The 26,716-nt window shown below is 41.3% G+C and overlaps 4 protein-coding genes across 5 annotated transcripts; 1 reads left to right on the top strand and 3 right to left on the bottom strand.

The window, feature by feature from the left end:
* Positions 1-1,441: 1,441 nt before the first annotated feature.
* Positions 1,442-8,174, top strand: LOC115747815 (aldehyde dehydrogenase 22A1). Its single transcript, XM_030684114.2, has 14 exons — positions 1,442-1,738; positions 1,893-1,936; positions 2,856-2,960; positions 3,575-3,702; positions 4,100-4,222; positions 4,558-4,711; positions 4,857-4,960; positions 5,038-5,116; positions 5,310-5,405; positions 5,541-5,678; positions 6,126-6,341; positions 6,759-6,950; positions 7,526-7,669; positions 7,756-8,174. Exons 1-14 carry the CDS (start codon positions 1,627-1,629, stop codon positions 7,903-7,905), a joined length of 1,785 nt encoding a protein of 594 aa, XP_030539974.1. The 5' UTR covers positions 1,442-1,626; the 3' UTR covers positions 7,906-8,174.
* An 869-nt stretch (positions 8,175-9,043) lies between these two features.
* LOC115747807 lies at positions 9,044-14,703 on the bottom strand. Of its 2 annotated transcripts, XM_030684103.1 has the most exons (13): positions 14,339-14,703; positions 13,967-14,153; positions 13,732-13,804; positions 13,051-13,198; positions 12,789-12,898; positions 12,391-12,531; positions 12,175-12,316; positions 11,951-12,094; positions 10,951-11,111; positions 10,785-10,859; positions 10,508-10,646; positions 10,004-10,273; positions 9,044-9,516 (listed from the first exon to the last, which is right to left on the bottom strand). In XM_030684103.1, exons 1-13 carry the CDS (start codon positions 14,642-14,644, stop codon positions 9,361-9,363), a joined length of 2,052 nt encoding a protein of 683 aa, XP_030539963.1. In that variant the 5' UTR covers positions 14,645-14,703; the 3' UTR covers positions 9,044-9,360. The 2 variants fall into 2 exon arrangements, with proteins under 2 accessions (XP_030539963.1, XP_030539964.1); XM_030684104.1 differs by lacking the exon at positions 13,967-14,153 and having other exon boundaries at positions 13,736-13,804.
* Positions 14,704-15,564: 861 nt separating this feature from the next.
* On the bottom strand, positions 15,565-19,484 carry LOC115747808 (protein high chlorophyll fluorescent 107). Its single transcript, XM_030684106.2, has 8 exons — positions 18,911-19,484; positions 18,477-18,620; positions 17,732-18,037; positions 17,569-17,628; positions 17,165-17,410; positions 16,827-16,937; positions 16,550-16,726; positions 15,565-16,328 (listed from the first exon to the last, which is right to left on the bottom strand). The coding sequence occupies exons 1-8, from the start codon at positions 19,436-19,438 to the stop codon at positions 15,939-15,941; spliced, it is 1,962 nt and encodes a 653-aa protein (XP_030539966.1). The 5' UTR covers positions 19,439-19,484; the 3' UTR covers positions 15,565-15,938.
* A 1,786-nt stretch (positions 19,485-21,270) lies between these two features.
* LOC115747816 (LEAF RUST 10 DISEASE-RESISTANCE LOCUS RECEPTOR-LIKE PROTEIN KINASE-like 2.1) lies at positions 21,271-22,815 on the bottom strand. The gene is made up of 3 exons (XM_030684115.2): positions 21,889-22,815; positions 21,536-21,586; positions 21,271-21,399 (listed from the first exon to the last, which is right to left on the bottom strand). Exons 1-3 carry the CDS (start codon positions 22,706-22,708, stop codon positions 21,281-21,283), a joined length of 990 nt encoding a protein of 329 aa, XP_030539975.2. The 5' UTR covers positions 22,709-22,815; the 3' UTR covers positions 21,271-21,280.
* Positions 22,816-26,716: the final 3,901 nt, after the last annotated feature.

The following is a 26,716-nucleotide window of genomic DNA, read 5'->3' as shown; positions in this document are numbered from 1 at the left end:
CCCCATACAAAGTCATGAAAATAGCACCAGCAAGGCATGTGTGAAAATCATCGGTCGAGATTCCTTATTATCGATTTATCCTTTTTGCTACTTATGATCGTGATTAATCTAAGTTTAGTTTGAGGCGATCACAAAGAGAACTCCAAAGGAGTAAAGCGGGATAAATATAGTACAAGTGCCATAACTTTTGTACGGCATTCATTTGAGTGCCATAACTTTTAAAATGTTCACTTAAGTGCTACATCGGAGCAAAAAAGTTCAGGTGAGTGCCAATTCCGGGGAAAAGCATTCAATTGAGTATTATTTTTTCCGAAAAAGCTGACGTGGACTTTTTTACTATTATTTTATTGATTTTTTAGGGCCACGTGGATTTTCTTTACATTTTTTAATAGTTTCTGAATTTTTTTTTATTCATTTTGATGTTTTTATTTTTATTTTAGTTATTTAATATTTCAAAAAAAAAAGGAGAAACCCTCGGGTTTCTTGGTGGTGGTCGGTGAGGGTCGCCGCCGGCCACCATTGGCCTGCCCGGGGGCCAAGGTCGGCTCGCCCTAGGCCGGCGAGGCCTCGACAACCCCGGCCGACGGCAGTTGCGGCCTCGGCTAGTGTGCGCGAGGGCTCGAAGCCCTCGCCGGATCTGGGCGAGGGCGTGGCCCTCTCGTGCGGCTATCGAGGCCGCGACGGCCATCGGCCACCCTCGTCGAGCGGCCGCCCCACCACCAGCGCCGCCACAAGCCGGCTCGAGCGGCCTCGACAACTCGACCCCTATTCTGCTTCTACCATTGCTGCAGCTTCCATTTTTGCTTTTGTCGCTACATCCGCTTGCTATCCCGGCCTCCATCCGACCACCTCACACCTCCAACTTCACCCACTGAGCATCCCCACTTGACCCACCGTCGTCAACAGCCCGTGCAAGTCTAACTTCCCCTTGCTCTGTTTGAATTCCCCTACCTCCGCTTCCCTTGCTCCCGATCTGCTGCTGCCACTGCTTTCTTGCCACATTCGGACCACCCTAGCCGACGACGGTCGCTGCGTCGCCGCCCCGGGGCGAGCCGACCCTAGCCCTTGGGGCGGCCGATGGTCGTCGGCGAGGGTCCAGGTTTCTCTTTAAAAAAAAAAAATTCAATAATTTAACAAAACAGAAAAATAAAATCTAAAAAAAAATAAAAATTTAATGAAAACTTCCATGTGTACATAAATATTCAAAAAAATCGATTCGCCGGCGCTATGTTAGCTTTTCCAATGTTTGCGTCGGCGATTCCGACGTCCACGTTAGCGATGACACTTACGTAAATGATTTTTGAAAGTTATGATACTTAAATGAACGTTTTAAAAGTTATGATACTCAAATGAACGCCATATAAAAGTTACGACACTTATACCGTACTTATCCCGAGCAAAGGGAAGCCGATTAAATACAAAGAACAAAGCAGACTCTCTCTCTCTCTCTCTCTCTCTCTCCCGGAGCGATCTCTGGACTAGACTTTTTTTTTACATATTCCAACTTCCCACGTACACTCAAGACACTCCTTCATGTGCTCCGATTCTTCAGCGCTCGCAAAGCTATCTTCTAAACCCTAACGCCTTCTCTGGGCGGATCCTCTGCGCGGATCCTCTGCGATCCCCATGGCATTCTGGTGGCCTCTGCTCGTTCTTGCGCTGGCTTACGCCCTCTGCAGGTTCCTGCTGATGCTCATTCCTCCCAACGTGCCTTCGATTGAGGTCGACGCCTCGGACGGTATTCCTTCTCCTCGCGCGTAGCTTTCCTCGGCTCGCTTTTCTTATTCCTTTGCTGCGCTTGTTATCTGCGATTACTGCGCGTTTTGCGATTTGCTGGAATGCGCTTGCGCGTCGAGCGATCGAGTGATGTTTCGTTTGCTGAATCGTGACAGTGTTGGATGACGGCGGTCAGGCTCGGGACAGCAGCTTCATTTACGTAAGCTCATGGAAATGCGGGTTGTTATTTGGTTTATTTGTATGAGGTTTTGATAGGAATACTTCAGATATCGGTCATTGGAGGTGTTATTGGACTTGCGGTGCTGATGATTGACGCGTAGAGTGAAGTCTGTCTTATTATAGAGGTTGTTATCAGCTGGAACGATCTGAATTTGCTCATCTTCCACCATTTCATGTATGGAAGCTTATGAAATGCTGGTTATATTTCGTTTTGTTAAATTCGAGATATCATTGGCTGTATGACTGGACTTGTAGTTTGGTACTTGTAATGCTGCTGATCGACGCATAATATCCAGTATCATTTTATTTCTTCCTTGTCAGTTTGTTTGTCTGATACTTGTTCTAGAATAGCTTCATCTATGTGAGGTTATGTATGTGCTTAGATGCAGCGTCGCTGGATGAGTACTTGCAATTATGCTGATACTGATGGAGCCTTGGGGCTAATGTTTCAGTTCATTTTACACTTTGCTCAGCTCATTTGTTCTGCATTGATTGGTTGTAGAGTTGGTGAAACGTCCGTAACTGATCTCCAGCAGCTGCTGAATGCATGAGCAACTGGCATTTTTCAATGGATTATTTCTCATGAATACTGGCGTTTTTTAGTGTTTCGTTTTACTGAGCAAGAAGTTCCCTCAAAGAATGAAAGAACCTTCTGGTCTATTAAAATATCTGTAATTAACAAGTTGCGATTTACTTGTCCTAGAGCTTGTAAAACATCCATGATTGTCTTACCGCAATTGCTGAATGCGTAAACAAATGCAGCCTGCTGATGTATCGCTTTTCTGGCTGTTGGGAGGACTCACCATATGATTGTCTAAAATATTTATATGGGAAACACTTTCAAAGCATAGGAAGGAAGCTTCTTGCTGTGTCTCTTTTAATCTCTGATCTACTTGCAGGTTCCTCCTAGGGGAAGGACGCAGCAAGCTGAGAGGAAAGTGCAGTGCTATGAACCTGCTACTATGAAATATTTGGGATATTTCCCAGCACTCACGACAGCTGAGGTTGGGGCCTTTTAATGCAATCTTACTGAATGAATACAGGGCAGTGTAAAAGTTTTTCTTGTGGCTATGGCTTTATTTTTCTCATCTAATAGCTCATTGTAGTTTTTTGAATTGGATTTTTCTACAGTTCTACCAAATTTTGACAGAATCATACTCCCCGTTAGCCTGTTTGACACCTTTATGTAAATGCTCTGGTTTTGCTGTTTCTCCTATAGGGGGGGAGGCCTTTATCCTCCCTTTAATTCATTTAGGAAAGAGCTAAACTAATACCGATGATATTGGTGCTGCAATTGATTTTCCTTATCCTATGTTACGTTCAAGTGATACCTTCATTTGCTGACATGGCAGGACAAGTAAGTGATTGGCTTATCTCTCCATGATATATTTCCTGTTAAGTGGACATATGTGGATTATGTACTCCTACTTTTGGAATAATCTATCATCAACTGTTGCCAGTTTTTCAGTCGGGCAGTCTAACTGATGAAAATATCAGAAAACTTTGTGATATGTTGGCTTTTTCCATGTCTGCATACCGTGCTTTGTAACAGAAACGTTTGCGTACTCATCTCATCCCTGATATTACATTTTCAACTGTTGTGTATATATATTTCCAGGTGAAGGAGCGTGTTGCCCAAGCAAGAAAGGCTCAGAAAATATGGGCAAAAAGCAGCTTTAAGCAAAGACGTCAGTTTCTACGGATACTATTGAAGTATATTATTGATCACCAAGAGCTTATCTGCGAGTAAGGGCAAGAGCTTACCTGTAGGAAAGGAAGTCATTCCATGAAGTGCATGCATCTGTATTGATTCTGGCTTCAAATTAGAATTTAGATGGTGTCATCCTGATAAATCGCAGAATTTTCATGTTTCTGTCTGAGTTCCATGCTTCGAATGTGTGCATTGTGAAGAATAGAACCCCAACCAACTGTTTATTGCTCGTTAGAAGAAATGACCAACAAAGCATCCCTCATTCGAAGTGTTAGATTAGGAATACTGTGCGTTTCATCTGCATCCAGATGATCTATTTGTACATTACATTCTGTGGGTTCTTCGGAGCTGTCCATATGGTTCTCTGTGACTGTTCATTTTCTGCCGAAATTTTATTTCTTGTGCATGTTCATATTTAAATACTTTCTACAGGATTTCATCGCGTGACACTGGAAAGACAATGGTAGATGCTTCATTGGGAGAAATAATGACAACCTGTGAGAAGATCACTTGGCTTCTTTCAGAGGGTGAGCAGTGGCTAAAGCCTGAGTACAGGTAAATACACGAAAATTTATCTTGTGGAAACCTTCTGTGAACTCACTTGGTTTTAAGTGAGCTTCATGTCTCCCTTGTAGTGGCGGAACTAAAGCGATTTATGTTACAGCTTTGGCACATCTCCCTCTTCTCTGAAGCCATTGGAAATGGTCTGTAGTAGTGTTGTTTTAGTTACACTATGATAATCCTCAATTTCATGAAGATTTTGACATCTTTGAAGTTAAATGGCCATATCAGTTCAAAGAACCAATACATGGTTCTGATCTTCTGTAGATTCGTTGCCAACTTTTCAAAGCATATACTGCAGATCATCTGATTGATTGCAATTCTCATAGATCCTCAGGTAGATCCATGCTTCACAAAAGATCCAAAGTGGAATTCTACCCTCATGGTGTTATAGGAGCAATTGTCTCGTGGAACTACCCTTTCCATAACATCTTCAATCCAATGCTGGCTGCAGTATTTTCAGGAAACAGTATTGTAATCAAGGTGCTTTATATTGGAGAACAGAGTATCGCTTTATTCGCTGCAGACAATGGATTGTGTAGTGGCTAAATTAGAATGAATTATGAATGATTCAATTTTTAGCCGGAATTTGGCTGTCTGATTGAAAGCAATGTGCTTCTTTATGTAGGTTTCAGAACATGCTAGTTGGTCTGGATGTTTCTACTTCCGGATAATTCAAGCAGCCCTGACTGCTGTAGGAGCTCCTGAAAACCTGGTTGATGTGATAACAGGGTATAAATTCTGATGTGGCATGTTTGTTTTCTTCCTCTGGCATAGCATACTTTACCTCAACCAGATCTTTGCAACAGGTTTGCTGAAACAGGAGAAGCATTGGTATCTACCGTTGACAAAATCATTTTTGTTGGATCGCCAGGTGTCGGGAAGATGGTATGAACTCTCTCAAATAGAGTGCATCCTTGTGACAGTCTTAGCCTGGTGGCATCTCCATGTCTATTGTTCCTTTTGCACTAGCAAAATTTATTCATCTATTCTTCCCAAAGGAGTAAACTCCATCATAAACGTGTGATTTAAATCCTTTTGTTGATACTTCAGATGACCTAGACTTCTTGTATATCTGCAGATCATGAGCAAAGCTTCTGAAACCCTGATACCAGTAACACTTGAGCTTGGTGGGAAGGATGCATTCATCGTCTGTGAAGATGTTGATGTTTCTCATGTATGAGTATGCTCGACTTCGACTCTCTTTTTTTGTTTTTTCAGATTAGTAGGTCTTTACATCGTTTACGCAGTAATTATATAACATTTGATGCCGTACTGCTTAGGCTAACAGAAAATTTTATTCCCAATATAGGTTGCACAAATAGCTGTCAGGGCTTCTCTCCAATCAAGTGGACAGAATTGTGCTGGAGCTGAGAGATTCTATGTTCACAAGGACATCTATTCTTCATTTGTCACTCAAGTATCAAATATTGTAAAATCAGTTTCAGCTGTAAGTATGCTGACATGATTTTTGGTAGACATATGTCTATAACTGTGAGCAAAGTCTTTATTGGAGGATATTGGTTCGCTGGCATTATATATTCTTGCAATATCATGGTTGTCAGTTGTAGCTTGCATCCTTACTTCATTTCATTAGCAGCTTTAATTTTATCTTTAAACACTTGGCATGAAATTTAAAGCAATAATCATTTGGTCAACTCATAGTGCGAGTCCATTTGTATATGAAGGCATATGGATTGTGTAATACAGAAAATGTAATCTCTCTATTGCTTGGTGATAAAACGTTTTCAATCCTGCTTTTAATTCTTATCATGCGAAAGCTCGTTGTATATGGTTTTTGTAAACACTTTTCTCTTGCTAAAAGCCTATAAACTGGTGAAATCTATTATCCTTCAAATGCAAAAAAAAAAAAAAGTACTGAACTTTCTCTTTGCAGGGCCCACCACTTGCTGGAAAATATGATATGGGAGCCATCTGTGTGCAAGAGCATTCTGAAAAGCTTCAAAACCTTCTAAATGATGCATTAGACAAAGGAGCAAATATAGTTGCTCGTGGAAGTCTTGGCAACTTAGGTGAAGGTGCAGTTGACCATTTTTTCCCACCCACAGTGATTGTAAATGTAAACCACACTATGAAGTTAATGCAGGAAGAGGTAATTATTTGCAGTTATTGCTCTCCCTACCTGGCATTGCATATGCATGTGTTGATGAGTGGCATTTGGCTTGGTAATTGCATCACAAATATTGCTTCAATTTTTAATTCGTCATTTATTTAGCTTGAGAAGAGGGTTATATGGATGCTTTCATTCTTGTAATTGGTGAACTTCCCTCAATTTATGATGATTACCAGGCCTGTAATTACAAAGTTCAGTGGAATGATTAATGAAGTGCATTTTTCTTAGTGCCGGCATCAATGTCGTGCAGACCCTTATACTTTGAGAATTCGCAGAAAGATGTAACTAATTTATAAACACACCAAAGTTCTTCGCCATTTTGTTTTCCATGTTCTGAAAATGCCCGTGCTCTGAATGGAAAAGTGCTTGCTAAGTCATATGAGTTTGGCTGCACAGGCTTTTGGACCAATCATTCCTATAATGAAGTTCAGTACTGACGAAGAGGCTGTAGAACTCGCCAATGACTCTGACTATGGACTGGGTTGTGCCGTTTTCTCTGGCAGTCAGAAACGGGCTAAAGAAATAGCCTCCCAGATACATTGCGGAGTTGCTGCTATCAATGACTTTGCATCAAATTACATGTGCCAGGTGATACTTTGACCCGATTTTACTACAAACAAAGTTATTTTGAGTGCAACCTTGATCATAGTGCTCAAAATTGGTGACATACTTATTCAACCTACAGCTGAAGTTGCTCATTACAGACTAGATGTGATGATATTCAATTGGCAGCTCTTTAACTGACGGGATAACATAGTACATGAGATGCCTTTTCCTTTTAATAGGATGAGGTAATAGGTGACACCTGCTGATCCTACCTGGCATGAGCTTTGCTATCTCTACCCGCAAGTGCACCATGCGGAAGGGTGGGTTTGAAAAAGCTACTAATGCTGCTGCAGCCTTTCTTAGGACACAATTGCTCATGTAGTGGGATAGCATCCTCAAGGGAATCGTCTTGACCTGGTCCTGGTTTCACTTGTGAACACGGCACAAAAGTCGGTTCACGCGGATACAGTTACTAACATTGATTCTCTTAATTGTTGGGTTTTAAACATAGCCACCTTGGTGTTGTTTCAGTCCCTTATAAGAATAAACAGTTTTTCAACAGGTGATTGAATTCTTGTTCATGCCCATTTAAGTCAAAAGTTGTTTTGAATTTCCAGTCTTTGCCATTTGGCGGTGTAAAGCACAGTGGGTTCGGAAGGTTTGCTGGTGTTGAAGGATTGCGAGCTTGTTGTCTTGTGAAGTCGGTCGTGGAAGACAGGTGGTGGCCATTTATCAAGACGAAAATACCAAAGCCGATCCAGGTAAAAGGGGGAACTCTGCGTCCAGAAGATAATTGCTCTTTGCTTTACCTACCCACTTGCTTGACTGTGCTCTCTGCCTATTACAGTATCCCATCGCGGAGAACGGTTTCAGGTTTCAAGAGTCCCTTGTGGAGATGCTCTATGGTTTGAACATATGGGATCGTCTGAGAGCACTGGTCAACGTCCTGAAGTTCCTCTCAGACCAAAGCCCTTCCGGCAGTAAGAGAGGCGACTAAACTCTCTGCAGAAGAAACTTTGGCGAACGTAAGCGGGCGCAGCAAGATAGTGGTTGGCCACCGAAGGAAAGATCAGATTTTGACTGCCACTTCGGTCTCTCCTCTCCCTCGTGCATTTCTCAGTTAGTACGGGGGGGGGGGCTCTTTCGTAGTTTCTAGAAGACAGCTTGCCCACGCCAGAAAAGGATTTGTTTTGTTTCCCTTTACGCGATGGTATCCCCGAGATTTAAAGCCTTCAGTTGACGGATGTATACGTACTCGAGGGGGAAGGGACTTTAGTCATTGACTGGAAAACCTCCCCTCCCCCCTCCCTCTCTCTCTTCCCTTTCCTTCTTTTTTTGGTTGTGATGAAAGCTTTGGTTCGGAGTTCTCGCAATGTCCTGCTCAGAGCGCGCCCCTGGGTTGACATAAATTGAGCACTGGGCACGGAGCATAAATAGCACGGGCCTGGGTCCGCAATTTAAGGGTGCTCATGATAATACTTTCTGAAATGGATTTTTGCTCTATAAGTATTTTAAGAGCATAAATTCATTTGGTAATTTAACTTTTGAAGCAGAAATTCGTTTGGTAAAAATTTTTACTTTTGAGAGAAATTTTCACTTTTGAAGTTGCTTTTCCCTCAATATTTTTCGGTTATCAATAATAATTTTTCATAAAATATTTTGTGTTAATAATATTTCAGAAATAGAAAATTTTAATTATTATTAAACGAATTTCTCTGATCAAAAATAATTTTTGAAGTAGAAATAAAAAAATCAACTTTTCCAAGTTGGTTTTTGAAGCATAAGTATTACCATGCATGCCCTAAGTGCGAATGGTCACAAGGTTCTGATGTTGGAGACGCGGGTCCAGATGCCGAGAACCACCAGGTTTGCAGGTGAGCATTCCTAGCGCCATCAAGAACCTCAGTTCAGCCCACAAAGACCCAATTCCGAGCCTTAATATCCAGGCAGGCACCAGGCCCGAGTGACGTGGCCCCTCAGCTAGGGACATGGGCAACCCGAGTCCGACAATTGGGGGTCTTGGTCCATCCGCTGAACACTAGGGACAACCTTGTGATGGTGGAAGTCGAGTTGTGTCAGGCTTATCAAATTAAAATAGGAACAAGCTTAAGCTTGAGCCCGACATGAAATTCAGATATAGCTGAATTTGACTCAAATCCTCCCCCTACCCGACAGTCAAGCTTGCCTGTGACCAAGGTTTTAGGGCAGAATTTGGGTTCTGGACACACTGTTGGAGCAAATTAGAGAGGATTTGAACGCTAAACGTGCGCGTGATGACCACTAAAGCACACATGTCCGGGTAGCCCTTCCCCTGGATTTATATCATGTGAGACGAGTACACTTTCTAGTTAATGAATAATAAATTATCTCCATTAGGGGATGTTGTATCGCGGAGGCTAAGCTTCGCCACTAGAACCATCGAGTGTGGATTGATTCTTCCTCTGGAGAGGCATCAGTCGTATCTCAACGCCCCAGTGATCTCCCACTGAACCGTGTCGGATTCGAGGGAAAGACTAGCGCTCAATCCATAACCATGTCTTCGAAAACTCACTACGGCAACTATGAACTTCTCATTCTCAAGCGACGAAGGATATATTAACTGTTCGTCCTGCAAAAAGCATACTTAGAGTCAATGACTGTTCATATAGAGTCCCACGAAGGGCTCTGCCGAATGGTCTTCACTCCAGGGAAACATAAAGGAGTTCTTAGCTGTAGTTGCTGGGATGAGCGACATGGATTGATTGAATCGGAAAATCACTCGGATCGGATCGAATTGGCCATTTCGAGGGCATCAATCCAATTCCAGATCCATAAATTGGAACCGGTGATTTTTAGTCCAAACTCCAATTTCCAATTCAAGAAAATTAAACCGTCCGGATCAAACCGATTATTTTTTATTTTTATTTCTCAAAAGTAAACCTAAGAATCCACCGCTTGCCTTTTTTATTTCCTAAACGTAAACCTAATTCTAAATAATATATTAAAATTAAAGTCCATCTTGCTTACCCTTACTGATCGCCATGCTTACTGAGAATGAGGCCCCTATCATCCACGGAAAAAAACAATTCGGTTTCTGTAAGTCAAATAGCGATTACCTCAGGCAACCTGTCGAACTCATCAGGTGTTATCTGTAGCAACTCTGAAGCTGTTTGACCGGTACACCATGCGCAGATTTTCCCTGTCTCATCTGCCAAAACTATTCTCACGGAAAATGTGCTGACAACGTCGGAATCGCAACCGAAGCGGCAGAAGCTGCACTCGAGGTTCCCGGTGGGGGTCTTTCTCACGAAATGGCCGCAACGGGCATGTGAAAGCCTCACATCAACTTGACAGTGTTCAATCTGGTCCAGCCAGACCTTAGAAATCTGCGTGCGAGGTTGGAAGAAGAGGAAATCGAGAATCAACAAAGCCGTCTAAAAGTGCGGAGAAAATTCACGGAATATATTAGCACGAAATGAGCTTCGCATCCCGCGACAAACATGAAGAGTAAAGAACTAACGATCACTTTTGGCAACAGATCCAGAGAAACAGGGCCTGCAAATCTTTCCAAATGTGAGTTTTATTATTTCCAAGTCTAAATTACCGCAAAGAAATAATACCTGTGCGGAGCTACTATGGCTGGAGAGATCAGAAATGCATGATAATCTGTGAAGACAAGAGGAGTTCAGCATTGCCGGCAAGGAGCTAAGATTGACAAGAGAAGCTCTGCCATCGTTCTCAAACCATAACACTTCAAGGCTGCACGATGAAGTTTATCAAAAATGTAAAATCTGTTGTAGCATCACAAATAAATACGCACTTAGTCATCTAATAGGGCTTTGTCCCACTTCAGCACGCTTTTAAACCAATAAAAATGACAGGTTTTAACGTGCCTACCGCTTATTTTTTGTCATTGAGCATGTCAACCCAGAGATATAAATAGTGTGGCCACAGCTTAATCTCTTCAGAGACCTGAAAATTGATAAACTCTTGCTTGGTAAGATCTGAAAGACAATTTACTTGTATAAATTGTCGACAAATCCTTATATTCTGATAGCATTACCAAGACTTTGAGAAATGCAGTCTTGCCCATACAGCACCAGTTGGGTCCTCAATGCGCAATGAGAAGATCACTCCTGACGTGTTAACTTCTTTATACACATCTGTAACAACCCCATACAGGCTGATGCCCGTCATCTTGTCACGAAGATCTACTACAAATGACTGTAAAAGTTTCTTAAGTTCAGTAATAGTATGATGCACAGAAATAAGCCAAGGATATTACTCATATCAACATATCACATTTTGAAGACTTGGACTCAAGTCTCTGTGTGTGTGGTTACCCGTGACATGTTTTTCATAAATTAACTTGTTATTGGGAATCTTGTATTATAATCCTCGTTATCTCAGCAATGTAAGCACTTCCAAAAGGGACCAAAGTTTTTTGGCAACTGGTAGCATGGATTGGATTTTGTTGTCTATTTTTAAGAAATTGCACTTTTAAATGATTCAACTCGAGTCTACTCTTGAACTGAGCATATGTACATGACATGTAAATCCATCTCAATGGATGATCAACTCATCTCAGTACGACGATTTTGATTGGCATGCTAGTGTCACGTGTCGGTTTATATTCATTGGACCGTGATACTAGTACTTGAGTTGAAGTTGACAATTACAGGGGGAATAAGCTTCAGAGGAGAAATGAAGGGACGATATCTGATGCTGATTAATGTAACTTGCATATCATCAATACACAGTTTGAGTATAACCTAACGCATCCATCTGTGCTTCAAAGAACCTCCTCAGAGGCATCTTCTTCATTGAAAGGGAAAGAAAAGGCAGATTCTAAGATGGGCTGGAAAAATCAAAATTGCCTACTCTTGCATGATAGCATAAACAACCATAAACCCTAAAGTCAAGTTGGAGACTCACTTTGATGGCTTTCTACGAGTAAAATTAATAACACACCAGCAAAAGCAAATAGTTATTGTTGGAAACAATCAGGAGTCCTACTTAATGAAATCTGAGGCAATAGAAAGTAACATAGTTGGTATACTCACTTGAAAAGGATAATTAGTGAAGTCAATTGATCCCTGAGAATCACAGGGCAAGGTTACTTGAGAAACCATTTGGCTCTGAGTAGGATCCACTGCAGCCAGCAATCTTGATCCTTGACACCGATTTTGTGACAATGCTACATATACCTGGTCGGCACCACAGTTATTTTGTTATTATTCGAGGCAACTTTGTTGACAAGTTATAGCATTCATGGTCCAGTGCATACTTGTTCCTCGTGCTGGATGAAAGGCACCAAATATACTTGTGTGGCACTGCCATATTCAAGACACAGTTCTTCTGCTGCTTCAAGAGCACTCTCGATGCAATTTGCAATATATGGCCTATCCAGCGCAATCATACTTCCGATGCTGAAAAAATACTTTGTGAGAGTAGTGCATCCTCAAAAATGCAAAAATCGATGACATCACAATGTAGTCAATACCTGAAAAGATTGGCAAGGATAATTTGATCGCCCCATAGGAGAAACTTTAACTTGCTACCATCATTATCGACAAGAGTGATTTTTTGCCTTTGCAAACTGCTCGAGTTCCCTTGAATTTCCACTGGCCCGATAGTTTCGATCCTACAGTGCCCAATAGAGTCTTACTTCTGTTATCTCACTACATCCAAATTGACAGTTTGATTGATCCAAATGCAGATGAAGTAGTTAATGATTTCAATTTCCAGTAAACATGACCTTTGTTATCATTTAAAATCCTTAGTTCCTTTGATTTTATTGCCAAAGCAAATGAAGAGTGAGCAAAGCTGATGAACCAGTTGCGGAATAAATGTGACTTCTGTTCTAAACAAAGAAAGATAATGCTGCAAGTCTAATCTCACCTTGCATACAAAGAATAAGAAACTCCTCTGTTGACTGCATCAAGAGAAATAGCAGCAAAATAATCTGAACAAAATTGAGCTCCCAGAAGAATAGCATCATCATCCTGGTCCTGTTAGAAATTAAGAACACTATCACAACAGCCGGAACTTCGGGGCACTTGGACATGTAAGAGACATAAACAAGTGATAAAGCTCGTCAAATTTGGGTCTCCTAGAAAAAATTGCTCTCTCATCCTCTTAGCAGATAGTTAATGCAATTCACCTCATCCAGAAGTATCACAAGGTACTCTGTCGGTAAAAGTCGTGGATAACCAGATCCCTCAGCAGCAGTTCTAAGATGGCATCCAGTGAGGAATATCTCCCTCCCCTTCTTCAAAATCCCATTTGGAGGATTCACCAAATCATAGTACCTGTCATAAAAAGCATGCAACTCTTATTAGATCCCCAGCAATGAAATTATTTTATAAATTTTCGGGCATGTATCTAGTTCTTTGCCTCCATTTCATAAATAGAGAAGGATGTGTTGAAAAGAACAGAGCATCTCCGATCCTTTTGACACCTTTTCCATTCTTGAGAGGTAATGGGTTAAAAAAGGAACCCGTTTTCTTATTCCATCCCATGGTTCTCTCTTCTGAGGGTACAGTTCATATGCCCAAATCAGTAAAGAAGAAAATTAGATGAATAGTACAATGATCTTCGAGCAAGCGGACAGTATTTGACGGAAATTTTCTTTAGACAAAGAAGACACCAGTATGGATACAAGCACTAAGCAGCAGTATCTAAAGTATCATACCCACACAATTAGCAAGTAGAAAGAGGAACTATAGAACATTGGATGACATTCAACCGTACTTTTCATACATAAAGAGACATGTGCAATAGTATCTAAAAAGCGAAAAGCATTCCGGGATATGAGGTCATACGCTAGCATTGGATTGGCTACCTACGATGGAGATAAAGATCTATGGTATTTGAGCTCCAAAAGTCTCCCAAAGTGAGCATGTAGACATTTGTACCTGAGAAGAAAAGTTCATTAGCAACAAGCTCAATAGAGATCACTAAATAGAGATCATTAAGCAACCTAAAAGGCTCCAGAAAGTTCCTTAAACTTGATGCCTCATTAATAGTAATATCACTCGGAAAGAAGCGACAGAACAAAGAAAGAAGGCCCAAGCTACCTGGAAGCACAAAAGCATCGACAACTACAGCTTCCAAAACGCTACTCAGAGACAAAAATTTCTTCTCATATATAGAGTCGATGGTGACTGTGTTCGGAAGTTTCGTCCTCCGATGATTCTTCTTCAATATGTTGATACAGCCTGGCCTTCTCTTTGATGCGCCGGATCTTTGTTGCTCATTCCACGCCTTCACACAGACAAAATCCCAGCGAATGAAACTCCATGTAATTGATATAACGCACAAAGACGCGGAGAGATAGAGAATGCGCCAGAGTCGGAGTTCCATCGTTGGCGAGTCATGGGAGCAGGCAAATAAAAGGTTGACGAAGCGACGACTACTCGAAATCAATCAATCGAATACGGTCATGTCACCTGAGAGAGATCGGACAGCAGAATCGCCGCGGTGATGCCGCTGGAGTAAGCGACGCAAGTCCGGAGGATCCTCGAGACGATCCAGCTCCAGCTCGGTCCGGCCGCCTCCGCTCCGTTGCCTTCCGCGTCGCGACCGGCCTCGTCCTGCTTCCCCGGCGACAACACGGACCGCGCCTGCTCGACGAACGCGAGGAACGGGTCCTCGCGATCTTCTCGCGGATTCTCATCTCGATAGGAGATCTCCATGGCGAGGGAGTCCCCGCTCGCGTCGGGAGAGAAGATGTTGTCGGCGGCGAGTGCGCTCATGCTTCGACTCGCTGAGTGGCGACGCGAGTTCGTGCCTGAGGTTGCAAGATCAGAGAGCGAGAAAGTAGGGGGAAGGGCGGGGGAGTAGCAAGTGGGAGTGAAAATTTGGCGCGCGGGACTTTGAAATGAGTGAAAGTTGGACTTTATCGGTCCATATGCGAAAGGCCCAACCCAATTATTGGCTTCCATATTTTGCTTTTGCAACTCCTGCCGGATAGGCATAGTTATGTATGTTGAATTGCAGCAAAATGCATGTCGTGCTAATACGACTGATCAACGAGGAAAAGAATCGGACCGAGCCGGGAACACAATTTGAATCGATTTGCCGAAGCCGTCGGATCTTCAAAAGTAGTTCACAATCTAGACTGACTGAGGATGATAGTGAATTTCCACGGAAGTAACGTGAAATCTTGAAATACAGATTGCGATTTACAAAAGTTTGGCAACTTAGAAAATTAACAGCTGATAATTCATTACTAAGCCTGCAGCGGCCGACCATGGTCTGTCTGTATGTCCTAAGAACTGTCTTTCTGGCTGATGTTTCATAGGAATTTGACTTTGTCAGATCCCTTCAACTGTGAAGAATGGCACTGTCTTGTCCTATGCCCCATTCCAGCAATAAAAATGAAAAGGCCTGTCTAAAGCAGACCGAGGGAGTAGATTTCTATCATCTTCTGTTGGAGTCTCTAGCTTGGTACTACTGCTCGAGAATCTTGCTATCGAGAGACTGAAGCTGAAGGATTTCCTTGCAAGAGCCGACGTCAAACAAAGCAGAGAGACACGAACCGCCAGAAAAGAAACTTACATATGCACACAATGGCCAGAACTTTGGAGAGGTCATGCACCAGCCGAAGGGCGAAGTTTATATGCTAAGAGAGCGGTGATACTGTGCAGAAGGAAATGAAATCCCAGTGATAGTCTGCTGAGAAGATTAAGATCCATAGAATTCCATTCGTGCTGTTTCAATATGTCATGCACAACTTTTGATACAGAATCATGAACTTACAATGGCTAGTAGAGAGGGGAAGGAACAAGGAGAAGGATACAACTTCGATTAGCAATGTTACCTTCCTCTCAAGTCAAAAGGCTTGGATCTAAAGATGCTCCAGGTTGACTGGAAATATACAGATGTTACAGATTCTCTTCATCTTACATGAGCACCCAATTTACATTCTGATCATGGAAATCGCTCTTAGGTAGGCATTCGAAAAAGTTGTCCGGATGTGGAGATTTTCCTTCATCATCCATAGATGGTTCTAAATGAACTACCATGTATGTATTCTCCTTTTTTCCTTTATGTTGTCAATTGAGGCATCGCTTTTGCTGTTTTTTCTGCAGATCTCCATATTCTTCTTGGAGATCTGTTTCCCTCTTGTCGAGAACTTTTAGATGATGTCATCTGAATTTCCAACTCAGCCGGTCCCAAAGACAGCTTCTCCCTCACAAAAGCATCCAAATCAAACCCACTCCCTCTTTCCATCTCCTTACCATCAAGACTATCAGAAGTGCCAGCTGACTCCTCGTCAGGACTAGTTCCATTAAACCCTGATAAACTTTTTGAGGCATCAATTGCCTTGACTGAGTTTTGCTCCAAATTTAACAATCTCTTAATGCTGTCAAGTGCAGGGTCAATGATATCCAAAAATCCCGTGACCCAAGAAGCATCGTCGACCAGTTCGGTTCGCTGTAGAATAAACGCAAGAAATTTCTTGTCATGTGTCAATGACACTAATGAACTAAACTGAACCTCAGAGCTACAGTACTGTACATAAAACTGACTTTCTGCTAAACTTCTCATGCAGGCAATTAAAGAGAGTAAGAACTGTAACTGTTATTGATTAAGTGATTCTAGAAGTTTAGACATGATAAATTAAAACAGTTTGCTTAGGTTATGGAATTACTCACCTGCTGGAAGTACAAGTTTCGAATCTCCTCAGCACGAACAGAATTTCCTTGCTCCTCTTCCATAGATGCCCAAGTCATCCACGTGATATAACTCTGGGAGTTTATGTTTAGGGAGGATCTAAATAATCTCCTCGCTGTTGATAGGTTACCAATCCTCTGCTCCAAAACTCCCCAAGCCTGCATTATATAACCAGGGCGTTGTATAAGTACAGACTGAGTTACAAAGCTCGCAGAGCCTCATTGCCAGAGCTCCACCTGTGAATAAGGAGTTACTTACCTGGAGACATCGAGCAGCACTTTCTGTTGTTGAATCAATTGACAATGCTCTCTGGTATAGTTTCCTTGCTGTGGACATATTTCCTTCTTTCCACTCCATCCACCCCCAAGCCTGAAAATGCCAGAGTTCCATGAATAGAGTCAACCTGATTATGGTTTACAACACAGCAGCAGCAGAGAGAGAGAGAGAGAGAGAGAGAATTTTGAGTTTGTAGAGGAGTTGAGCTACGTGAAGAGAAAATATCAGCAGAAGCTAAAACATTTTTGCAGGGACAATTGAGTTAAAGTGGATTGCACTTTACACAAGAAAAGTCCAAAATGATGGAAGAGACTTCTTACAATCCAAACTGCTTGATGCTTTGGATCCAATTCAGATGCCCTCCTGAACAACACCCGAGCAAGATTTGCAGTTGAGTGCTTATACTCCAATAAAGCAAGAGATTGAAGGAGAACAGGATCCCTTGGATTAAGCGTATGACCAATTTTCAGTAGTTTTCTTGCCTTCTCGATGTTCCCCATGTTTGCTTCAAAAAGTCCCCAAACATGCCACGCAAACCGGTTCTTGGGGCTTGCCTGGACTGCTCTCTAACAAAACAAAAGAAGAAGAGATGGCAAAAAGAAATCATTATGACATAATCTCAAAAGACGGATGTTATAAAAAATATCACAGTCTATTCGCACTACGCAATCTCGAGTAAATTTTTGAAACATCACTTGCATGATCAAGTCACAAGAAAAGTCACCTCAAATAGTAATCTAGCAGCTAAGTTGTTTTCAAGTTGCATCTCCATCTGTGCCCATGCCTGTTCACATGAACTTGATAATCAAACCCAAGATAGCAATACTGGACCCAATAGGAGAAAAAGAAATCTCATCTAAGTAGTAAAGATTTGCAGAAAAACTTACCAGCCAACTGGCACAGCTTTTAGGATTACATTTAGTTGCCTGCTTGAATAAATATCGGGCTTGTTCGTACCGGCTAGATCTCACTTCCAACCTTGCGAGTGTTTGGTATATATACTCATTGCCACCGCAGTTTTTAAGACCTTTAGCAAGCAAATGCCTTGCCTTCTTAACATTTCCCTGTTTAAGCTCCAAAACTGCCCATCCATGCCAAGCAGCAATATGTCTCTTGTCAGCGACTGTAGCCGCATCAAACAACTCTCTCGCCCTCCTTACGTTCCCTAACTTGTTCTCCAATACAGCCCAGCACTGCTTGAAGAGAAATGGAATTCAAATAGGAGAAACAAGATAGGCCAGTGAAGTTCATTGAATAAATTTAGCATCACAAGGAAGTAGCACGTCTATAGCAAACTAAAACTACGGCTATCGGGGACCCTTAGGCGGGAAATACAAGAGCGTTTGAAAGTTCTTGGATGTGGTAAAAGATGTTTCATATTGCTTCTTATATCAGTTACCTATAACAGCTCCAAATTATGCCAGTTAATCCAGATTTCTTCACAATAGCAACTACTCACCCTAGGTTATCAAACAATTCTTGCAGATCATGACTTCCTCATTTCAATCGATGAGATTTGAATCTTTTACATTCACCCCTAGTTGTCGATCAACCGCAAAATCGGAAATGATATTAATGTCACTGAATTAACATAAATTTCACCGTCATTATAATCATGACAGAGACACTAACCTGCCATATATAAGGATTTTCGCCTTGAGTAGCTTGGCAACCTTTCTCGTACACTGCTCTTGCCTCGGTCGTTCTTGATTGTTTGCACAATGTCTTCCCTAATGTCACATAAGCTCGACCATCTTCCGGCCAATAGGATATACACTACAACAAAACTTAAAATCAACATCAACATCCTCGCTCGCCTAAGAGAATAGAGCCTTTTACGACTTAACCTGAATTCTTACAAGTTAAGGATGGGAGAGAGGCAAATTAATAGCATATCACAGCAAACTAAGATCATATACGAGTAAAGCCACAAAACTTCAGATTTCCAACTGGGTATGTAATTGATCAATTAAGCACTTTAAGGATTTCAATACCACGCTCCAAACACATCAAACCAAAAAGCCAAAGCAACTGTCGACAGGAACCACAAATTGTCCCTTTCTTACCCTCTCGAGTATCTCCTGCGCTTCGACGTACTTGTAACTCCTCGCCAACACCTTAGCCCTGTACAAGGCCAGGTCGAGATTCACCGCGAGCGGCTTCTCCTGCGCGCCCGACTCCACCCTCTCCGGCTCGAATATCAGCATCTTCTCCGCGAACTTGTTCAGGCCAGCGTCGAGCGCCGACGACTTCGGATCGCTCTCGACGCGGTCGCCGGCACTCCCGCCGGCACCAGCCGCCTCACCGTCGACGGAGTCCTCGCCGGGGGAATCCATCACTGGCCGGCGGATCGCGATCGCGTTATCCGGAGGCGGCGGCGGAGGCTCGTTCCTCTGGGCGGCGCCGGCGCCGGCGTTCTCGAGGACCGCGGGCGGCTGCTGCTTCGTCGAGCACGGAACCGGAGGAGAAGAAGCGAGGCATGGTCTGGTCGTCGGAGTCCTGAAGAAGAACTTCGAACGGTTGGTCTGAGGCGAAGAGTAGAGAGCGAAGTTGGAGTGGGAAGCTGAGGTTGGAGCTGGAGAGAAGAGACGCATTCTTTTCGCGTGGGGCGAAGATTCTCAACGGATAAAAACTGAATCGGAGAGAGTTTCGGCTTGTGAGGGAACGTGAGGCGGGAGAGAGAGGTAGGACTAGGAGGAAGCGAGCGAAATTACTGTAACACCCCTGCCGCTCAATGTCTCCGCGGCAAATATTCAATTATTAAGACCCTTTGTTTGACGAAAATTGATTGATTTAAAAGGTATTTTCTGAAAAATTATCGGTTACATGACTATAATTAATTAATCGATAAAAATATTTTTTGTTCATTCCTCTTTATAAGCGATATAAATTATCATTTCTTTATAAAATATTTTTCAAGTCATCTATTTTTTGCGAAATAAATGAAGCCCTATTTTTTTCACAAGAAACACTATTCAATTATATAGATTGTTAGCTTGCAAAAATATCTTGGTGCATAATTCAACCTCAGGGTTGCGCACAGTTAGTTCGGGCATTGAGATATTTTTAGCTTGAGAAATAGAGATCACTCTTTCCTGCCAATTGCATGCAAAATACTATACATCATACGTCGAGGTCCTCCTATACAAGTTAAAGGCACAAGTTTTCATCAGTTCACAAAACTTCTAGGATGTCCTATTAAGCTTTTAAGTAGTGGGATCTTTCTATCAACCCCCTTGGATTATTGAGAACAAAATGCACGAGTGCTTTTATGTTCTACTAAACCTCTAATTAAAATGAAATAAAAGCAAAACGGTTGAATGGATTTATTGCATTTTTTTTTGTTAATAAAATTTTAATTTGATCCGTCGAGATGTTGATATACATTAAAATTGTCCATGTATGACGTAGTACCCATATCTCGAGTTCTATTATACTTTGTATCAACTATTTAAGAAGTCTTATCTACAGAAATCTTTACATGAGGCGACAACTTTTGATTTAGTCAACGAATCAAATGTTCTTGCTAATTTCATGCACGTTGATGTCAAATGAATATATGAAAAAAAAAAAAAAAAAAACAGGAGCACTGAACTAGCTCGATACTTTCACACCCCACATGTAATCAATTAGTCTTTAGAGCACTAAATCATATGAGTTTGTCACGGGGACGTAAAATTCTCACGGTGTACTTGAGCTTTGGAGGAAAAAGGGTCCTTTAGTAATTGTACTGCGTAGTGGCCATTGGTGGCATTGGTTCAGAATCGGCCACGTCGCTTCTTACTTTTGGTTGTCTTAGGCTCTTAGCCCTTCAATCAAAGAGAAGATCCTTAAGCCACGTGGAGGCTTGTAGTTGGTGGGATCATGCCCAAAAAATCTCACGGTCAGTCAATCCTCATACAATTTGACCCCCCCCCTCCCCAAAAAAACTTTCATTAAAAAATATTCGATTTAATTTGTTAGATGATGCAAAATGAAGGATAACATTGAACATATACAAATATTTTAGGAACTATTTCTATTATTATCCATTTTGTAAGTTTGCTTGGCATGTGCACAATGCATCACCTCGGCTTTTACTATGCTGAATTTGTTCTTTTCTAGCTATATTGCTTTGTCTAACAACGTTCATCGTGATCTTTTGTACCGTTTGGATAAAACCAACAAAAAAAAAAAAATTACGATCCTCGGCTTAAGATTCGCTCGAGTGATGAGCGTATTTGTCTTTTTCACACAAAGCTCAAATTGGCACATTTACTCTCATCTCTTGAGACCACCTAAAGGGCTTGTGTCAACATGTGATCAGTTGATCCCACGAAGAACTCCAATGCCTTATCATAGATAAATCTCGAGATAGATGAAACATATTACATAAAAACTTAGAGACAAATCTCGATCTAGGTCGGACTCCACAAGTGTGGACAAGGCAAAACACATTAGGCTTCCTGGAGCTTGTGACTCCCAGTGGAAATTGGTCTGTAAATGGTTGCTTTCTTCTGTTGGAGAAGATAGAAAATTGCGGTAGCCATGACTAGAACACCAGAGATAAGCGCACCTGCGTCACGAAAATCGAAATGGAAGTTCGAATCACCCAAAAGAAAAGAAAAATCAGCATTTTGTTGCTCGGAGATGCTCGAGGTTTCGAGCAGCATGTAAGTATGTAGCGAAAAAAAATATAAGAGTTTTCTCACCGGTTGCAACGAAGTTGGGTTCATATTTGAACAGCTTGGTTGGAACAAGATCTGCGAATTTCGCGAAGCCATTGCATTATTAACTTCACGAAGTTAATAAAGATCATCGGTATGTCCCGTGCGAAGTTAACAAGAAAAACTTATATGCGAAATGATTCGAATTTCATACTTCATATTTTAGTTTTCGAGGGCAAGTCATGTCTGAACTAACATGAAAAGCCTTGCACTGTCTGAGTTGGAAGATTTTGGTTCGAAGATTTTGTTAAAAACGAGCAAGTTGAGGGCTTTTTGGTCGCCAAAGCTATCATAATTAACACGACAAGGCGCGTTTAAAGAGTGTTGTTTTCGCTCACCACCGTGGCAACCACCCGAACGACGACGACGTCCGTCGGAGCAAATGCAGAAGAAGCTCTTCCTCCTCACATCGCCACCGTACGAGAAACCGCAAAGCCCGCCGCTATCCTCGCACGTGCCGCACTCCCCATCCACGTGCCACGTCAGCTCAAACCCGTCTCGTAGAGCCTTCCCATAATCGACGACCACAGAAGCCCCCGCCCCATCTCCCGCGCTCCTCGCCGGGACGGTCGACGCCGACTCGCAGTACCCCGGCCAGTCGAACTCCGGCACGTCGTCTGCCGCGAACAAGTAGGACCGCCGCTCCCCCCACGCGAGGCAGTCGATCGGCCGCGGGGACGGTGGGTACAGCGAGCAGTTGAGGAAGAACCGCAGGAACCTGGTGCCTCTGCCGTAGCTATACGGAGAAGCGACCGGGACCGTGACGCCATGGAGAGGCGGGAGGGGACAGGTGGACTCCGCTGGTTGGATGCCGTAGGCTAGCGTGACCGTGCGGTTGCGGTAGTCGATGCGTCTGACGTGGAGGAGAGTGTCGGAGAGGTAGAGGGTCGGAGTTCGCACGGCGGTGTCGTCGTCGTCGTCGCAGGAGATGTTGAAGCCTCGGTAGCCACAGGAGGACGAAGAGTGGTTGAACGACGGCGCGTTCTGGCGCCAGAAAGGGTAGCGGACGGTGAGGCCGTCCACGCATGTGAACGGAGGAGGGCAAGACTTAGGGTCATCGAGCCGCTGCAGAGGGTCGCCGTTGACGGAGCTTTGGAGGAGGAGGAACAAGACGAGAATCCTTGATGATGGACGGAGGAGGTTCTGTGGAGAGGCCATGGAAATGGAACCACACGCTCTCGTGCAGAGACTGGTGAGGATCGAGCGATGAAGAAAGCGTCCTGTGCGTTCGAATTGATCTGGACCGTCCGTGAGTTCGATCCGCACCCAAAACAGAAGTCAACGACGTAGTAGGGGGGAATCGACGGTTGTTCTCACCTAAAGCATTTGTTTACGTTTCGGGTCAACTTAGCTGAGTATAAACAAAAATAAGTAGAGCAATTATCGGAGATACAATAACGCGGCTTAGCATAGTTAGGTATTCGAGTAAGACAGCCATGTTAGGATCAGTAGTGACATAATTCCATACATCACACTGTGAAATGGATTTTATGTATCGAGCTTTTTATATTAGCCTTAATATGTCTAGTATCATTGAAAAATAATACACTATTGAGAAAGGTTATTAAAATTTAGGATTGAGCATGGTTTTGGGATAATATTAGGAACCGGTTCCGGCTCCAGGTTTTACGATATGTAGCGTAGATATCGGGTTCCAAAAACTAAATAATCAATTATGATTGGTAGGTTTCCACCTAGAACAAGTCTTTGTGTTTTTCTTGTTGTATGTTTTCGCGTAATCTTGCGATATTCCATAGCGCCCGATAATGAGTATATAATCTGAAACTACTAGTCCGAGCTTTCATTTTCAGTGAGATCCAAGACCGAGACTTTTACTTTATTAATGTATCATATTTTTCATGTGTCTAAATATAAATTATAATAAGTAGATTGTTACAAAAGATTATGGGCCATACGTAGTCGACGAGTTCGTTGTACGAAATGGATGATGTGCTCTTACAAGGAGATTCTTTGGGACGAAGTTAGGTTTAGGAATCACTTGTTTAGAGTTAGAAGTTGTCGAATCATTTATTTAGAAAATAATAATAGTTAATAATGAGCTTAATTTGAATTCAAGATCACACACACATCTCTTATTTGCAATATGTCTTATATCATTTTAAAAAATACATTCATAATAAAATAATCTATATATGATGCGCTTAATTTGAAGTTAACTTATGAAAAACATATAAATGAAAAATCCACGAGATTTAAGTCGGTTGTAAGTTTTAAATAGTGGGTAAAAAGATAAAATCTCAAGTTTTAGTTTAGCAGTTATAAACGTTGAACAAAGATGTCGTTTAAATAATACCCGCTAAACAAGAACCCGATACCCTAAAACAAAAATATTGCGGAATTTGTGAAGAAGCCAATAGTATTTCAAACTTTTCTGTTCGTATTTTTCTATCATACGTCTATTTAACTAGATAATGAATTCAACTCTTTAGGCCTCATTTTGTATGTATAATTCGACAAATGTTTTTTATTTAGTGTTTTTTACACTTAAATGATTAACAATTCAAAATAAGATACATGTGTAAAATTACTCGTAAATAAAAATAAATTTATTTAGACGACGGAAAGCGCGGATTTACTTAGTTGGTCCATGCGTGTGACATCACAATCTTATGAAAATGGGTCCCACTTGGTTCGTCAAATCAAAGTGGATGGCATGAAATGCTAACAAATCCATTTGTTTTTCAAGAAATATGCCTACCCAACCTTCTAAATCTTTGTTTATTTAGCAAAAAATAAACGATCTGAAAAAAAATTTCCTATAAATTATCGTTTGTATCACTTAACTAATTAGGCAATGAAAAATATTTTCATTATCGACAATAATTTAGCTCTAAATTCGTATATGATAAAAATATTTTTTGTTTATTCATTTTTATAAACAATATAAACAGTCAATTTAAAAAATATATATTAGAAATTATTTATTTTTTGTAAAATAAATAAAACTTGTAGTTACCGATTAGTTTAGCGTTTTCGAAAACCAAAATGAGAAGAGGTCTACGGGCATTGACCACCAGCAAAGGATGTATTGAAGGCTGAATTTTAAGATTTTTTTTTTTATTATAACATATTCGAGTCCCTGTTAGGATATTACTTCAGTGGGCCCAAAAGCTCATCAATAAATGGGCTTGCAACCCATATTAATGGAGATAAAAGTAGAATTATGTGGCTTAACACCCCATTTTCAATCTTCCGTTTCTCGCGACGATGCGATTTTTCATTTAGTGCGAAACATCTGAAAAAAGATATGTGAATATTCATCTCAGGTCTTTCCTAGCTCTGCAAATATTAAATTATTTTCTTGAATTTTTGTTGAACTTGAAGGGAAATGTTGGGTAAAAATTAGAAGGGAAAATGACATAAATGCTCCATAAGCTTTGACTTAATATGCAATGTTATTCCCGAACTTTTAATTCGCTCGATATGGTCCTTATTCCCAATGTTCAACTTAGTTCCTAAGATTTAAATTTTTCATAGTAGGCCCATAACATTCCATTACAAAAAAGAAGAAGTTGAAAGTGTTGGTAATGTTATAGCCCAAAAATTTAAAATATTATTTTTAATTTTAATTCATTTCTTATATCAAACATTAAATATGACTATGTTCTTAAAGAAACTAAAAATGAAGGAAAATTTCAAATGAAGGCCCGAAGTGATCATTATTTTAAATAAATGAAGTGCCATGACAGTTTTAAATAATAGCTTGAAGTGGCCACGGTAGTCTCAAATAAGAGCCCGAACTCATTAGGTAGCTAAATATTCTAGCCGATCAAAGGAATTTTCGTCACAATACAATTTAAACTTAATTTTTAGTTAAATTAAATTAAAAAAACAAAAAGTTAAGGAAAAGAGAACACATAAGCAGGATGGCTGCCCTCCTGCCTATGGTCATTGCTCCACTACTTGCGAGTCAGGCCCTCACCAAGGCGCCAAGGACCCCAAAGGCCATCGCCGCCACAACACCGGCAGGAGGCCTGTGTGTTTTTTTATTTTTATTTTTTTTTTATAGATTTTAGTTTTCTTAATTTATAAAGAAATAAAAAAGGGAATTTTCAAAGAAAAAAATAATAAAACAAATGCCTCTAACCACTTGGTGAATCAGACATTTTTTTGATATTAATATAGCCACTTCATGCTTTTATTTAAAATAACATCCACTTCAGATTTTTATTCGAGAAAATAAGAGCATTTCAGGTTTTTATTTAAAATAAAATTTATTTTGAAATTTTCTTTAAGAAAATAAGGGTATTTGGAGTTTTTATTTGAAATTTTATCTAAAAATGAGAAAAAGAGAAGCACCGCTTTACATGAGCAGAACCGTACTGTTACTTTTTGTCGGCTCAAAGTCGAGAGCACCACAGGCCTAAATCGCAATGGGGGTGGGGTTAAATTAGTCATAGCACACCCATCACCCCTCGGCCAAATCACGTGATGGTCGGTCAGTGATTTGGTACCGGCGGGAGCGGTTCCAGTTCCACTGGGTGACTGCGCAGGAGAGGCGGGGTGCCGCACGCGCAAGACCGGCTATAGCAGGTCGTATGGCAGGGCTTTTTAACAGTAGCCGAGGCTGCCCATCCTTTTTAAGCCTCCAGCTCCTTCATCAGTAGGCTTGGCACGGCTTCTTCGGCGCACGTGATTTCACACGTGCGGGGAAATTCGTTTCCACATATCTATTGTCTAATGTTAAACAAAACATTCTGATTTTTTTTTTGTTTTTGGTCAGAAAACATTCTGATTTGACCAACAACAAAAAATGGCGTTAACAGAAACCCCCCATAAAAAAATGCAAAAAAAATACACGAAGTATCCTCGAGACGCAATCGTATAATCCTTTTCTGCTCCGATGAATGCATGAGGAGCACGGGTACAACGTTGAATGACCATGCAAATGAATGTTATGGCTTGAGAATTTATGCACATAAAGTTCAAAATTTCTCATTTTTCACGTCGTATTTTCAAACGTACAAATTCCCTTGGTGATGCATTCAATACCTTGAAATATTTCATATCGATTAAATGTGAGATTTACGTGCTATGTATGTATAAGCGATCTCTTTTTTACTTATCAGAGAAGATTTTAGGTTCGACTTGCTAACTTAGTATCGTAGGCAGATTCCGATCAATTTATTTTTCTTGTGCATCAAA

Source organism: Rhodamnia argentea, chromosome 1 (assembly GCF_020921035.1).
Source record: "Rhodamnia argentea isolate NSW1041297 chromosome 1, ASM2092103v1, whole genome shotgun sequence".
Lineage (NCBI taxonomy): Eukaryota > Viridiplantae > Streptophyta > Magnoliopsida > Myrtales > Myrtaceae > Rhodamnia > Rhodamnia argentea.
Note: the sequence above shows the minus strand (reverse complement) of the source record. Positions and strands in the feature narration are given on the sequence as shown.

Bases quoted from the DNA above. Each gene is read 5' to 3' on its own strand.
- LOC115747808 (XM_030684106.2), bottom strand. From the start codon at position 19,438: ATGCGTCTCTTCTCTCCAGCTCCAACCTCAGCTTCCCACTCCAACTTC. The intron at 18,621-18,910 runs GTAAGAAAGGGA...GTTTTGTTGTAG, and splicing joins CGCAGGAGATACTCGAGAGG to TGTATATCCTATTGGCCGGA. The intron at 18,038-18,476 runs GTTAGTGTCTCT...CTCTTCAAGCAG, and splicing joins AAAATCCTTATATATGGCAG to TGCTGGGCTGTATTGGAGAA.
- LOC115747815 (XM_030684114.2), top strand. From the start codon at position 1,627: ATGGCATTCTGGTGGCCTCTGCTCGTTCTTGCGCTGGCTTACGCCCTC. The intron at 3,703-4,099 runs GTAAGGGCAAGA...TACTTTCTACAG, and splicing joins CACCAAGAGCTTATCTGCGA to GATTTCATCGCGTGACACTG. The intron at 5,117-5,309 runs GTATGAACTCTC...GTATATCTGCAG, and splicing joins CGCCAGGTGTCGGGAAGATG to ATCATGAGCAAAGCTTCTGA.
- LOC115747816 (XM_030684115.2), bottom strand. From the start codon at position 22,708: ATGGCCTCTCCACAGAACCTCCTCCGTCCATCATCAAGGATTCTCGTC. The intron at 21,587-21,888 runs GTGAGCGAAAAC...CGAAATTCGCAG, and splicing joins TTCGGGTGGTTGCCACGGTG to ATCTTGTTCCAACCAAGCTG. The intron at 21,400-21,535 runs GTGAGAAAACTC...TTCGTGACGCAG, and splicing joins ACCCAACTTCGTTGCAACCG to GTGCGCTTATCTCTGGTGTT.
- LOC115747807 (XM_030684103.1), bottom strand. From the start codon at position 14,644: ATGAGCGCACTCGCCGCCGACAACATCTTCTCTCCCGACGCGAGCGGG. The intron at 12,317-12,390 runs GTATTGACTACA...GTATTTTTTCAG, and splicing joins ATCCTTGCCAATCTTTTCAG to CATCGGAAGTATGATTGCGC. The intron at 10,860-10,950 runs GTAATGCTATCA...ATCAATTTTCAG, and splicing joins CTGCATTTCTCAAAGTCTTG to GTCTCTGAAGAGATTAAGCT.